Below are 13900 nucleotides of genomic sequence, written 5' to 3'. Positions count from 1 at the left end.
GAAGGTGAAGTCTTAACCACTGGACTGCCAGGGAAGTCCTGGCAGGTGGATCCTTAACCACTGTGCCACCAGGGAAGTCCCTATATGATCCTTTTAATGTATTGTTGAATTCAGTTTGCTAGTATTTTGTTGGGGATTTTTGCATCTGTGTTCATCAGAGATATTGGCCTGTAATTTTCTTTTTTGTGTGTTGTCTTTGTTTGGTTTTGTTATTAGGGTAACTCTGGACACATAAAATATGTTCGGTTTGCTTCAGTTTTTTGGAAGAGTTTGAGAAGGACTGGTGTTACTTCCTCTTTAAATGTTTTGTAGCACTCACTAAGGAAACCATGTGGTCCTAGGCTTTTCTTTGTTGGGAGGATATTCATTACTGATTCAGACTCCTTACTTATTATTGGTCTGTCCAGATTTTCTATTTCTTCATGATTCAATCTTGGTAGGTTTCATGTTTCTAGGAATTTATCCATTTCTTCTAGGTTATCCCGGAAGATATGTATTATGTATATATAATATATGTCTTTTAAAAAATTTATTACAGTTTTTAAAAAATAAATTCATTTATTTAATTATTTTTGGCTGCATTGGGTCTTTGTTGCTGCCCACGGGCTTTCTCTAGTTGTGGTGAGCAGGGGCTACTCTTCTTCGCAGTGTGCGGGCTTCTCATTGCGGTGGCTTCTCTTGTTGCAGAGCAAAGGCTCTAGGCATGCGGGCTTCAGTAATTGTGGCACACAGGCTCAGTAGTTGTGGCTTGCGGACTCTAGAGCGCAGGCTCAGTAGTTGTGCACATGGGCTTAGTTGCCCCGCGGCATGTGGGATCCTCCTCGACCAGGGCTTGAACCCATGTCCCCTGCATTGGCAGGTGGATTCTTAACCACTGCGACACCAGGGAAGTCCCCATAATATACATCGTAATCCTCTATCTGTATCTTGTCCCTCCGCCCTTCACTCCCCCCACTGGTAACCACTAATTTGTTCTCTGTATCTGTGAGTCTGTTTTTTTTTGTTGTTGTTATATTCACTAGTTTGCTGTATTTTATAGATTCCACATGTAAGTGAGGTCATACAGGATTTGTCTTTCTCTGTCTGACTTATTTCACTTGCCATAATGCCCTCCAAGTCCATCCATATTGTTGCAAATGGCAAAATTTCATTCTTTTTTATGGCTGAGTAGGAGTCCGTTGTGTTTGTAAACTACATCTTCTTTATCCATTCATCTCTTGATGGACGCTTAGGTTGCTTCCATATCTTTGTTTTTTATTTTTTTTTAACATCTTTATTGGAGTATAATTGCTTTGCAGTGTTGTGTTAATTTCTGCCATATAACAAAGTGAATCAGCTATACATATACATATATCCCCATATCCCCTCCCTCTGATGTCTCCCTCCCACCCTCCCTATCCTGCCCCTCTAGGTGGTCACAAAGCACTGAGCTGATCTCCCGGTGCTATGCAGCTGCTTCCCACTAGCTATCTGTTTTACATTTGGTAGTCTATATGTCAGTGCTACTCTTTCACTTCATCCCAGCTTACCCTTCCCCCTCCCCATGTCCTCAAGTCCATTCTCTACCTCTGTGTCTTTATTCCTGTCCTAGACTCCATATATATGTGTTAGCATACGGTATTTGTTTTTCTCTTTCTGACTTACTTCAGTCTGTATGACAGACTCTAGGTCCATCCACCTCACTAAAAATAACTCAGTTTCATTTCTTTTTATGACTGACTGATATTCCATTGTATATATGTGCCACATCTTTATCCATTCATCTGTTGATGGACACTTAGGTTGCTTCCATGTCCTGGCTGTTGTAAATAGTGCTGCAGTGAACATTGTGGTACATGTCTCTTTTTGAATTATGGTTTTCTGCTTCCATATCTTTAATTCCCCTATTAACATTGTATAGTTATCTTTTTCTCCCTAGAGATCTGTTAGTATTCGTTTCATATATTCAGGTGTTCTGATGTTGGGTGCATATATATTTAGAATTGTTAAATCTTCTCAATGAATTGACCCCATTATCATTATATAATGACCTTTTTATGTCTTGTTACAGTTTTTGGCTTAAACTCTGTTTTGTCTGATAGAAATGTAGCTACCCCTGCTCTCTTCTGGTTTCCACTTACGTAAGTGTATATTTTTCTATCCCTTCACTTTGAGTTTTTGTCCTTAAAGCCGCAAGGAATTGTAGGCTCATATAGTTGGGTCTTATTTTTTAATCCATCCAGCCGTTCTGTGCCTTTTGAGTGGAGAATTTAATACAGGAACATTTAGAGTAGTTATTGATAGATAAGGGACATAGTAATGCCATTTTATTAGTTATCTGAGGCTGAGTTATATTTCCCTTGTTCCTCTTTTCCTCTCTTGCTGCCTCCCTTTGTGAACTGATGATTTTCCATAATGGTATGCTTTTGTGAATCTACTGTAGATTTTTGTTTTGTGGTTACTATGAGTCTTATGTAAAATATTTTATAGATAAAACAGTCTCTTTTATGTTGATGACTTAACTTTGATCAAATATAAAAACTACCCTTTTATTCCCACCCCTTTTTTGTTTTGGACATCACAGCTTAACTCTTTATGTTGTGTATTCAATAACAAATTATATCTAGTTACTTTTAGTATTCTTGTCTTTTTGTTTTGCTTTTCATCAGCATATTCTTTATATTGAAAAACAGCAAGATGGAGTGTTCTTCATGAAGAGCATCATCATTAGAGGGGAATTCAGGCAGCTGTCATCCATCCCGCATTCCCTTTGAGCATGGAGGGCATTGCTACAAAATTCATGGTTGAGGGCCCTCTCTTGCTTCATTTGAATACTCTTGTCTTAACCTTTATAGAGTTAAGTGGTTAATACACCATCATATTACAGTGTTAGGGTATTCTGAATTTGACTATATACTTACCTTTACCAGTGTGTTGTACGTTTTCATGTTACTAATTAACGTCCTTTCATTTCAACTTGAAGGACTCCTTTCAGCATTTCTTGTAAGGCAGGTTTGGTGATGATGAACTCACTTAGCTTTTGTTTGTCTGGGAATGTCTTTATTTCTTCTCCATTTCTGGATGATAACTTTGCCAGGTAGAGTATTCTTGGTTGGCAGGTTTTTCTTTTAGCAGTTTGAGTGTATCATCCCACTCACTCCTTGCCTGCAGCTTTTTTACTGAGATGTCCACTGTTAGCCTTCCCTGGTAAGTTACAAGCTGCTTCTTCTCTTGCTGCTCTTAAGAGTGTCTATTTTTGACTTTTGATAGTTTTATTGTAATGTGTCTTGGAGACACATTTATTTTCTTTGGTGACCTGTGATCTTCAGGAACTTGGATATCCAAATCTCTCTCCAGATTTGGGAAGTTCTTATCCATTATTTCTTTAAATAAGCTTTCTGCCCCCTTCTCTATCTCATCTTCTCTGGAACTCCAGTAATTTGAAAATTATCCATATACCATTTCTTTAATTCTTCGGTTGCTGTTGTTGTTATTGTTGTCCTCTGACTGGATAATTGCAAAGTTCCTGTCTTCTAACTTGTAGAGTTTTTTCTTTTGCTTGATTTCACTCTGATGTTAATGCTATATCATTTTTAAAATTTCATTCATTATATTCTTCAGCTCCAGAATTTCTGTTTGGTTCTTTTTTATGCTCTCTCTCTTTGTTAAAATTCTGATTTTTTGTTAAAAAAAAAATTCTGATTTTGTTTGTGTATTGTTTTCTTGATTTTGTTGAATTGTCCTTCTGTGTCTTCTTGTAGCTCACTGAGTCTCCCAAAAACAGCTATTTTGAATTCTTCATTGGGTAAATTGCAGATCTCCATGTCTTCGGGATTGGTTACTGGAAGATTATTGCGACCCTTAGGTGATGTTATGCTTTCTTGATTTTTCATGTTCCTTTCAATTTTTTTTTTTTTTTTTTTTTTTTTTTTTTTTTTTTTTTTTTGGTACGCGGGCCTCTCACTGTTGTGGCCATTGCGGAGCACAGGCTCCAGACGCGCAGGCCCAGCGGCCATGGCTCACGGGCCCAGCCGCTCCGCGGCATGTGGGATCCTCCCAAACCGGGGCACGAACCCATGTCCCCTGCACCGGCAGGCGGACTCTCAACCACTGCGCCACCAGGGAAGCCCCTCCTTTCAATTTTAAGTTGTTCCCGGAAGTGACTGGTAGCAGTCACTTCTACCAGTCTTTACTCTGCTTTGGGAGAGAAATACCTTCCATTTCAGCCTTGCTAGGAATTTTGAGGCTTTCTCAGAATGTCTGTGGGTGCACCTGCTCCATGCGGTTGTTCCCTCTTGTGCAGAAGTCTGGACTTGTTTAACTCCTCTTGATTCTACACTGCCCCCAGGCTGGGTGCTGACAGGCCACCTCCTTTTTGTTTTCCCCAAAGTGGCACTACAGCTCAAGTTTTTTGTCTCTTTCTGGCCTACTGATGTGGATTGGCTTTCCGTACATCCTCACTATCCATCTGGCAAAGCTCACTCTTGCTGCCCTTGTCAGGATTGTGCAGTGGGAGCCAGCCACAGGGTGTGGGTATATGGGGGTCAGGTGTGTGCAGAGCCCTGCGGGGTGCCCGTGAGCCGTCCGGGGGCATCTGTGGATGAGGTGTCCTGGGTGTCTCACAGGTGGGCTTGTTGATGCAGTAAGTAGGATCTGCCTTCCTTAAAAGCCCTAGGAGCGCACTGTCTGCTGTCCTCCCAGCCTCTGCCCCCACGGTGATGCCACTCACAAGTCAGTATTCTGAATGGAGCGGGAGAGAAATGGGCCTCTTTGGTGGTATCCCACATAGCTGGGGAAGTTGAGTGCTCAGCCCTTGCTCTTATGTCCCTTGTAGGAGAAATCATAGGCTCAGAAGATCTCTTGTGGCCCTAAGCTGTACTGCCTTGGGAGAGGGGTGATGTGAGTAAAGTCAGACTGTTCTCTTACCCTCTCCAGTGTGTCCAAATTCATATTTTTTTGCTCCAGTGGTGTCCTGGAACTTCTTGCTGGAAACCTGGACTTCACAGAGGCTGTCTTGTCTATGGGTGATTGATTAAGATAGTTTTTCCCAGGGGTTCCCTGGAGCCAGCTCATGGATCAATGCAGAGCCCACAGCCAGGGTCAAAGTCCGTCTGCATGTTACCTGCTGCACGGTTGGGCAACACTTCTCCCGGGCCACTTGGCATACGGTGCTGAATTCCAAAGCTCCCACAAAGACCCTTTTGTCCGTGGATAGATGCCAAGTTGTTGTTTTTCTGTGGGGGAGACACTAATGAGGGAGGGAAGTCTTATTCAGCCGTGATACTGACATCACTCCTGCCTCAGTGTTAAATCTCCTTGGTTTAAGGTTTGGAGTTGAAGCTGGTCATGAGAGCTACTCAGTTTAGACTGAACGTGTTTCCATTATTGTATTGCAACCTTCTGTTCAGCACTTACCTTTTTTTTTTTTTAAATAAAATCATATTGATATGGGCACGTAGTGATTTTTCACTTTTTCACAAACAGCATGAGTAGTACTCTGTAGAAAAAAGGTGAAATAAAAGGAAAGAAGAGCCACTTTGGGAATCTTTGAGAAAACTAATGGAATTTTCTTATATTTCACTTTTGGAAAATGTTTAACTCTGGTTTTCTATCATCCTATTGAAGAAAAAGTACATGTTGCCTTTTTTATTGTGGATGATTGCTATATCAAAAGGATTTGCTTGAAAAACATTGACTATAGTGGACAAATTGGGGAAAAGGGTATTTTTACACGTTGTCTTTTATGCATTGAAATCTTGATTTTGCTGAAGAATCCAGTGGGAGTATCACAGACCTAACTCCTCAATAGTTTCCCAGATTTGGCTATTTTCCTCATCTCTACTGGTTAGAGGCCCTTCCCATATAAACAGATCGTAATTACCTAGCTATTTAAGTAGGTAGGCATACACTGTCAAGAGAAGGATGTTGTGAGATTCCCAGAGGTCCTAAGAATCTAATGATTAATAAGATTTTTTAAATCTTACAGCAGGAGCTGTACCCCTCATATGAAAAAGCCCAAGAAAAATAGATTTTTTTGAAAAGGAGGAATGACTACATTTTTTTAAATTAATTTATTTTTGGCTGCGTTGGGTCTTCGTTGCTGCGCACAGGCGTTCTCTAGTTGCAGTGAACGGGGGCTACTCTTCGTTGCGGTGCGTGGGCTTCTCATTGCGGTGGCTTCTCTTGTTGCGGAGCACAGGCTCTAGGCACACAGGCTTCAGTAGTTGTGGCACACGGGCTCAGTAGTTGTGGCTCGCGGGTTCTAGAGCGCAGGCTCAGTAGTTGTGGCGCACGGGCTTAGTTGCTCCGCAACATGTGGGATCTTCCCAGACCAGGGATAGAACCCGTGTCCCCTGCATTGGCAGGCAGATTCTTATCCACTGCGCCACCAGGGAAGCCCGAGTGCATTTTTTTTTTTTTAAAGGAGGAATGAGTGCGGTTGGCAAATGTTATTACACTTAGGAATATCTGTACCTTTTGTGTAAATCTGAAGCTGTGTTATCGTCTATGCCTGATATTTGAAAGAAGTAATCACTTCTAAAACTACGTAGTACATTAAAGTAGATCTTTTGAACTGAAGAGAATATAGTCTGATAGGTGCATATTTATATGTTTGAAAGCCAGTGTAAGAAAAGTTGTAACTTATTCATGCAGACATTTTACATTTGGCATATTAACTCTGAGTCTTTATTAATCTCAGTTATCATCTATGAATGGCTCATTCGTGACTTTCTAGTCAGTGTTTTAAAATTATGTGTAATTAACATTTTTAGTGATCAGTTGATAGAAATTCTCACGTGTAATTTTTAAGTGTGACTCTGATAATTGGCCTGCATTCTGTTAAGTTTTAGTCTGATAATCTATTTGCAGGTTGCAAAAATGGAAAGTTTATAGTCAAAACATCTCCCTCCCACTCTTGCCTTTTACTCAGTTGCCACGTTCAGAGAAAACCAGTGTTACTTCTTATTGTCATGTCACTGAGAGTTATAATGTGGATTTTGTTCTGTTTTCCTGGGGGATTGATTTTCAAAGCTCAAAGTATATTAAAATTGAGTTTTTATGAACTTCTTTGAGATAGGTGAGATGTCAAAGAACAGAATTAATGTAACAGTTTTGGGAGTGTACATTTTAAAAGTTTTAACCATGATATACAGAGATGGCAGAAATCAACCTGGAAGGCCTTTCTCATTGTGCCATGATAGTCCATCAGATAAGTCTGCACTGTCAGTTATCACTGTGGCTAGATCTGAAACTAAGCTGATGACTGGTATTAGTTATTGAATTGAGGTACTTTTCTATTTGTGCTATCTAAAATGGTTATATATTTTTAAATTCTGCTATTTTCAGAAGATAGCAGTTACAAGATGTTTAACAAGAATGCTTTAAGGACCTTTTTTTTTGTATCTTGGGTAGTAATATAGTTTTTACTCTAAAATCTTAGTCTTGGTTCTGTGGTTGATATCTGGGGGAATGTACCTATGTCGATTGTTGGAAAAGTCTCAGATAGGTTTGTTTGCCTGGTACTTCCCTGCCAAGGAACCTCTTTTGTCTTGGAGAAGGCAAAAGATTGAGCTTAGTACATTATAGAACAATTTTTGAGCACTGTTTTCCCACCAGCCTTGTTTTGTTTTCTGTAGGTGTAACTTCTTGTTTAGTGATGTGGACCCTTTTAAATTTAGAATTGAGTGTAAATATTTCATCTCAAGTAATCTGCCCAGGAGCACTAATAATTTATGACAGTCTATAGTTGTGCTGCCCATTATAGTAGCCTCTGGCCACATGAGCTTTTAAAATGGAAATTAATTAATTCCATGTGCTCAATAGCTACATGTGGTTAGTGGTTACTGCATTGGACAGTGAAGATAGAATATCTCCATCATTGCAGAAAAGTCTGTTGTATAGTTTGGGCTGTAGTATATGTAATTCAGGTCCAGTAGCCTGGGCTGCTTAAAATTACCCTCATCCCCATCTTCAACCACTTCCTGATTTATAAGGTTTTGTGGTTTTATTAAAACTCAGTAATTTAAACTCAGATTTACCTAGTAGGATATTAACTATGATGTTCTTTATATATTTTTTAAATTAATTTTTATTGGAGTGTAGTTGATTTACAATGTTGTGTTAGTTCTTTATATATACTTTTTTTTTTTTTTTTTTTGTGGTACGCGGGCCTCTCACTGCTGCGGCCTCTCCCGTTGCGGAGCACAGGCTCCAGACGCACAGGCCCAGCGGCCATGGCTCACGGGCCCAGCCGCTCCGCGGCACGTGGGATCCTCCCGGACCGGGGCACGAACCCCTGTCCCCTGCATCGGCAGGCGGACTCTCAACCACGGCACCACCAGGGAAGCCCCAGTTCTTTATATATTTTTAAAAGAATTTTTCTTTAGTTATTTCTTGGTTTCCATATTTCTGCTGTTGTTTCTTTTCTTGTTAGAGCGTGTATGTGTGAAAAATTCGCTTTGTTCCATTTGTCTCAGGAAGGACAAAAATATGCTGTTTGTGGTCCCATGTGTTTCAGGAAGCAAGAGGCTACTATGAGCAGACTGGAGTTGGTCCACTGCCTGTTGTCCTGTTCAATGGAATGCCCTTTGAAAAGGAGCAGCTGGACCCTGATGAGTTGGAAACCATCACAATGCACAAAATCCTGGAGACTACAACCTTCTTTCAAAGAGCAGTGTACTTGGTAAGTACTGTTTCAAGGCTGATTTTGAAAGAGCATGGTTTGCTTACGTTTTTGTAGTCCTGTAGTAGGCAATAAAGTTTTCTATACACCACTCATAATTGATATGCAGACTCCCAGCAGGTTCTGCTGTAGTGAAAATATCCCTGAGACTTTCTGTACGTTGTTTTTTTTTTGGCCGTACGTGGGCCTCTCACTGTTGTGGCCTCTCCCGTTGCGGAGCACAGGCTCCGGACGCACAGGCTCAGCGACCATGCCTCACGGGCCCAGCCGCTCCGCGGCATGTGGGATCTACCCGGACCGGGGCACGAACCCGTGTCCCCTGCATCGGCAGGCGGACTCTCAACCACTGTGCCACCAGGGAAGCCCCTGAGTGGAATTTTTAAGACTTGATTGTGTATATTTGATTCACATCTATTCCCCCTGAAAATCATGTTGAAATATGGTTTTGTATGAAATATATTAAGTGTGAAAAACTTGCAAGTTTCCACAGCCATTTACAATAGATCACCCTCATGCAGTACAAGTATTTCTATAATACGAGAACTATAAAGGGAAGAATTAATGATTCTTTAATTAATTATTTAGTTAATGATTTCTTCTCCCCCAGTGTAATTGTGACTCTGGAAATGTAGGATTACTTGAGATTGAAATGCCTGAGATTGAAAAAGGCTTGGGATGATTTCTTTTTTTTTTTTAAGTATATTAACTGCCTGAGAGAAGTAATTTGGCTTTCTTCTTTAGAGAGAAGCTAACTGAGTAGATCTCAGGATGGATTTTTGCTTGTATTAACTCTTCAACTAATTTCTAGAGCTTGCTTGTTTCTGTGGTGAGATCAAATAAACATGGGTTTGCATTTCATAATCACTTCTCATTAGCTCTGTGACTTTGAGTAAGTTATCTAACCTTTCTTAAATAGGTACCACGTGTTCCTCACATTGTTGAACGGATTAGAGATACTGTACATACAGTGCCTTGCTTGGCAATGACAGGAACCTATAACGTGGTAACTTCTATTTTTAGCTATTACCAGTACATAAGAAGATACTATAAAGTTAATGATTTTTTAGGTCCTAATAAATTATTATTGATCATATTTGTTTAATGTGCATCTCACCCACACCCTGTTTTCTTTTTTTTTTACTCTAGGGTGAACTGTCCCATGATCAAGATGTGGTAGAATATATCATGAATCAGCCAAATGTTGTTCCACGAATCAACTCTAGGATTTTGACAGCTGAGAGAGAATACCTGGATTTAACAGCAACAAGTAAGGAGTATTTCAGGAACAGTTTTGGGCCTTTTTCATTTGTCTTTCAGAATCTTTGCATTTATTGGATTGTAATGTTCAGAGTTTCTGATAACCCAAGATTGTGACACAGTTTCGTTCACCTTGAGTTCATTATATGAGCTTCTGAATTCACAAGAGTTTCCTCCAAAAGGAGAGAAATTCTTCCTGGATAAATCTTTGTAAACTTTGAAAGATATTCAGTGCCTTTTAAATGCCAACTGAACGTAGGCATTAGGTGGTAAGAGTGGACCTAGACTGTTGACTTTCTCACAGTCCTAAAGCTCGTAAGCAGCTGTCTTCTTTCTCATTATGTAGTCAGTCAGTGATGATGTCGACAGATATCTCAGGTAGCTGTACTCTGAGAACTTAAGAATGCCTTTTTAACAAATAAAGCTACATCAACAGTCCTCAACCTTTTTGGCACCAGGGACCAGTTTCGTGGAAGACAATTTTTCCATGGACTGAGGGTGTGGGGGGGTGGTTTCGGGATGATTCAGGTGCATTACATTTATTATGCACTTTATTTCTATTATTATTATATTGTAATACATAATGAAATAATTATACAACTCACCACGATGCAGAATCAGTGGGAGCCCTGAGCTTGGGGCTCAGGTGTGGGTTGGGCTACACATGGACTAAAATAAGTGTCGGATTCTGACTTAAAGCCTGCCACCAGATGCAGCTTAATTGTCACTTGCCACTCACTGATAGGGTTTTGCTATGAGTCTGCAAGCAGTTGATTTATTATGGTCTCCATGCAAGTCAAACCTCTCTGCTAATGATAATCTGTATTCGCAGCCGCTCCCCAGCGCTAGCATCACCGCCTCAGCTCCTCCTCAGATCATCAGGCATTAGTTTCTCATGAGGAGAGCGCTACCTAGATCTCTCGCATGCGCAGTTCACAGTAGGGTTTGTGCTCCTATGAGAATCTAATGCCACCACTGCTCTGACAGGAGGCGGAACTCAGGCAGTAATGCGAGTGATGGGGAGCGGCTGTAAATACAGATGAAGCTTCGCTCGCTCACCCGCCGCTCACCTCCTGTTGCGCGGCCCGGTTCCTAGGTACCAGTCCATGGCCCAGGGATTGGTGATCCCTGGTGTCCATGCCATAAAACTCAACCTTTCAAAGTGTACATTGTAAAGTGCACAGTTTTTAATATACTCTCAGAGTTGTGTGGGCATCACACTAACTCTAGAACATTATCATCCCCCCCAAAAGAAAGGATGTAGTCACTCTGCATTTCCCCCTTTTCCTGTCCTTCAGCAACCACTAATTAAGTTTCTGTTTCTATGGATTTTTCTATTCTGGATATTTCATATAATTGGAAGTTTTTTGTGACTGGCTTCTTTCACTTAGCATAAAGTTTTTAAGGTTCATCCATGTCGTAGCCTGTCTCAGAACTTCATTCCTTTTTTTTTTTTCAGGTAATAAATATCATAAATCACAAACATAAATATAACTTCATTGTCTGACAGTTCTGGAAGACTTCATTCCTTTTTATGACTGATTCATATTCCATTGTATACATAGGCCACACTTCGCTTATCTGTTCCTTGGTTGATGAGTGTTTAGGTTGTTTCCACAAGAATACCTTTTTAAAAGGTTAAGCCCAGGTACAATTTGTTCCTTTTGCCTTCCTGGAGACTCTTAAGGCCACTTTAACAAACTGCTGGAAATACAGTAGAGTTACCACTTGCTCAGGAAATCTCACTGGGGAAGAAAGGGTATGTGTAATGTTGAAGTCAAAACCAAGTGTATTTGTTGTTGTAGTTGAATACAGTGAATATATAGATCCGTTTATGGTTGTTACTTTATTGCAACTACCCCTGTTCTACTTGAAACTAAATTCCTTTCCTTTCAGACAGAAGAAAATGTTTAAATAGAGGCAGAGGAAAAATGCACATGTATGCTTATATTTGAAAAAGAAAGTAGTAAGAAAGTGCTTTTTACCAGAAGTGTTAGTAGAGCAAGGCAAGCAGTATTATGAATTTTTGTCCTGAGTTTTTGTTGTTTCCATCATTTTAAATTAAATTATAAAGAGTTATCTTTGCAGTACTCATGAATAAGGACCATAAAAATAGTTCTGTTTTTGGATATCTTTCTCCACTGAGTGTTATAGTCCTCAGCTGTGAAATGATGCTAGTCCACAGTGGCAAGGATGGTTTGCTTGGTGAGCATTTTGGAGCTCCCAGTGAAAGAGCAGCTGGCATCCTCCTAACCCAGTTGTCATAGCTCCATCATCTACGCTGCTCTTGGCCTTTGCTGTCCGGCGACTCAGTTTTAAGGCCATGTTGCTTCCTCCCCTCTGCTACATGAAGTCATGGGCAGTGTCTGTCTTATTTACCATTGCTTACCTTTGCTAGACTATTGACTGAACAGATAGTAGGCCCTTGGAGTGCTTTGTTGAATGAAAGGATAGATGGGTTAGTGGGTGGACAGACAAATACATGGGAGGGTGGGCAAGCAAGATGTGCTTGGAGGACACTGCAAGAAACGGGTCATTTGTATTGGGGAGTAAATAATGCAAAGGCCTGGGAAGATTGCTGGAGATAAAGAAGGGGTTTATGATACCGGGCTGGAGACCAGTTTGTAGGTAGGAAGAAATTACAAAGTATTGAGAGCAAGGGAATGACTTGATGAAACTGGAATTTTAGCAAGAGTTCTCTGAGGGGGAAGTGATTAATAAGAGCATTGCCCATAGGCACTAATCAGGAAAGAAACATATCTGAAAATGACCTTTTGTTTCTGTTAAGGTTAAAAATGTTACTTTGGTAGATGTGAAATAACTCAAACAAGAGTTTAAAAAAAATATTTTCTCTCCCATTCATCCCCTCTTACCCCCAAATTGGATAGGGAAGCGTTTACTATGGGGATGGACTATGGAAAGGAGAGGTGAAGTTAAGGGGGTCTCTTTAAAAGATCATCTTGTAGGTGTAAAGTGAAAAGAGTGGGAATAGAATAAATTTAAACCATGAAACTGACAAACACATATCTGAGAGTTATGTGTGAGATGTGTACATTTTCTATTTGTGTCTTAAAATGTGATTAATGGGGTGGGTCATGTTGTGAACTTGTTCAATAAACGTGAAACAATATATTTCGCTCATGCATTTTATTAAAATGTATATTATGGTCAAATGAGATTATCAATTGAATATTAACATTAGATTGAATTTAGGCATATTAATTATAAATCTACTTTAATTTTTCTTTCAGATAACTTTTTTGTGGATGATTATGCTAGATTTACCGTCTTGGATTCCCAAGGCAAGACTGCTGCTATAGCCAATAGTATGAATTATCTGACCAAGAAAGGTAATACATTTTAGGCTTACCTTGGATTCAATTTGTTTCTCCTTTTTTTTTTTTAGTATTTACAAAAACCTTAATTTTTAGTGTCTGTTGGGAAAGAGATTCCATAATTTCTTTTATTACTTTGTATAATTATTTGAGTCTAGAAAATATCTGTTTAAAATTTAATTTTTTATATATATTTGAAAATTCAGATGTTGTCTTTTTAAATTTTATATTAGACATTAAAGGTAAAAGGAAAAATTTTTTCATGGTTCAAAATGGAAAAAGAATTATGATGTAAAAATGGGTTAATGGATTGAAAATTGGTTTGACTTGTCTCTTCAATGACAATATTGGGTTAATTGTTTTTAGGATTTGTAAGATCAGCTTGGTACAAGAAATCCTTGTGCACGTTTTTAAACTGATTTTGATGCAGAGTTATTTATTCAGATTAAAATTGTGTAAAATGATATCCTCTTAATGGCAGACAGTGCTTTTCCCCTCTGGTCACACTTATTACCCTTTCAGAGCACTGGCTGTCATGTAAGGCAGCTATTTTTTTTTTTTTTTTTTTTTTTTTTTGGCTGCGCCATGTGGCAAGTGGGGTCTTAGTTCCCTGACCAGGGATCAAACCTGTGCCCCCTGCATTGGG

At 39.7% G+C, this 13900-nt stretch overlaps 1 protein-coding gene across 1 annotated transcript in view; it reads left to right on the top strand.

Annotated features, from left to right (window-relative positions):
* UGGT1 (UDP-glucose glycoprotein glucosyltransferase 1) overlaps nucleotides 1-13900 on the top strand; it is a 94252-nt gene that overhangs the window by 45027 nt on the left and 35325 nt on the right. The window contains exons 18-20 of the mRNA XM_079709875.1: nucleotides 8498-8662; nucleotides 9809-9929; nucleotides 13171-13269. Of these exons, the coding sequence (XP_079566001.1) occupies nucleotides 8498-8662; nucleotides 9809-9929; nucleotides 13171-13269 (385 nt within the window). The remainder of the gene's footprint in view (nucleotides 1-8497; nucleotides 8663-9808; nucleotides 9930-13170; nucleotides 13270-13900) is intronic.

This window comes from Hyperoodon ampullatus (assembly GCF_949752795.1).
Source record: "Hyperoodon ampullatus genome assembly, chromosome: 8".
Taxonomy (NCBI): Eukaryota; Metazoa; Chordata; class Mammalia; order Artiodactyla; family Ziphiidae; genus Hyperoodon; species Hyperoodon ampullatus.
The sequence above is the reverse complement of the archived record's forward strand: the minus strand, read 5'-3'. Positions and strand labels throughout refer to the sequence as shown.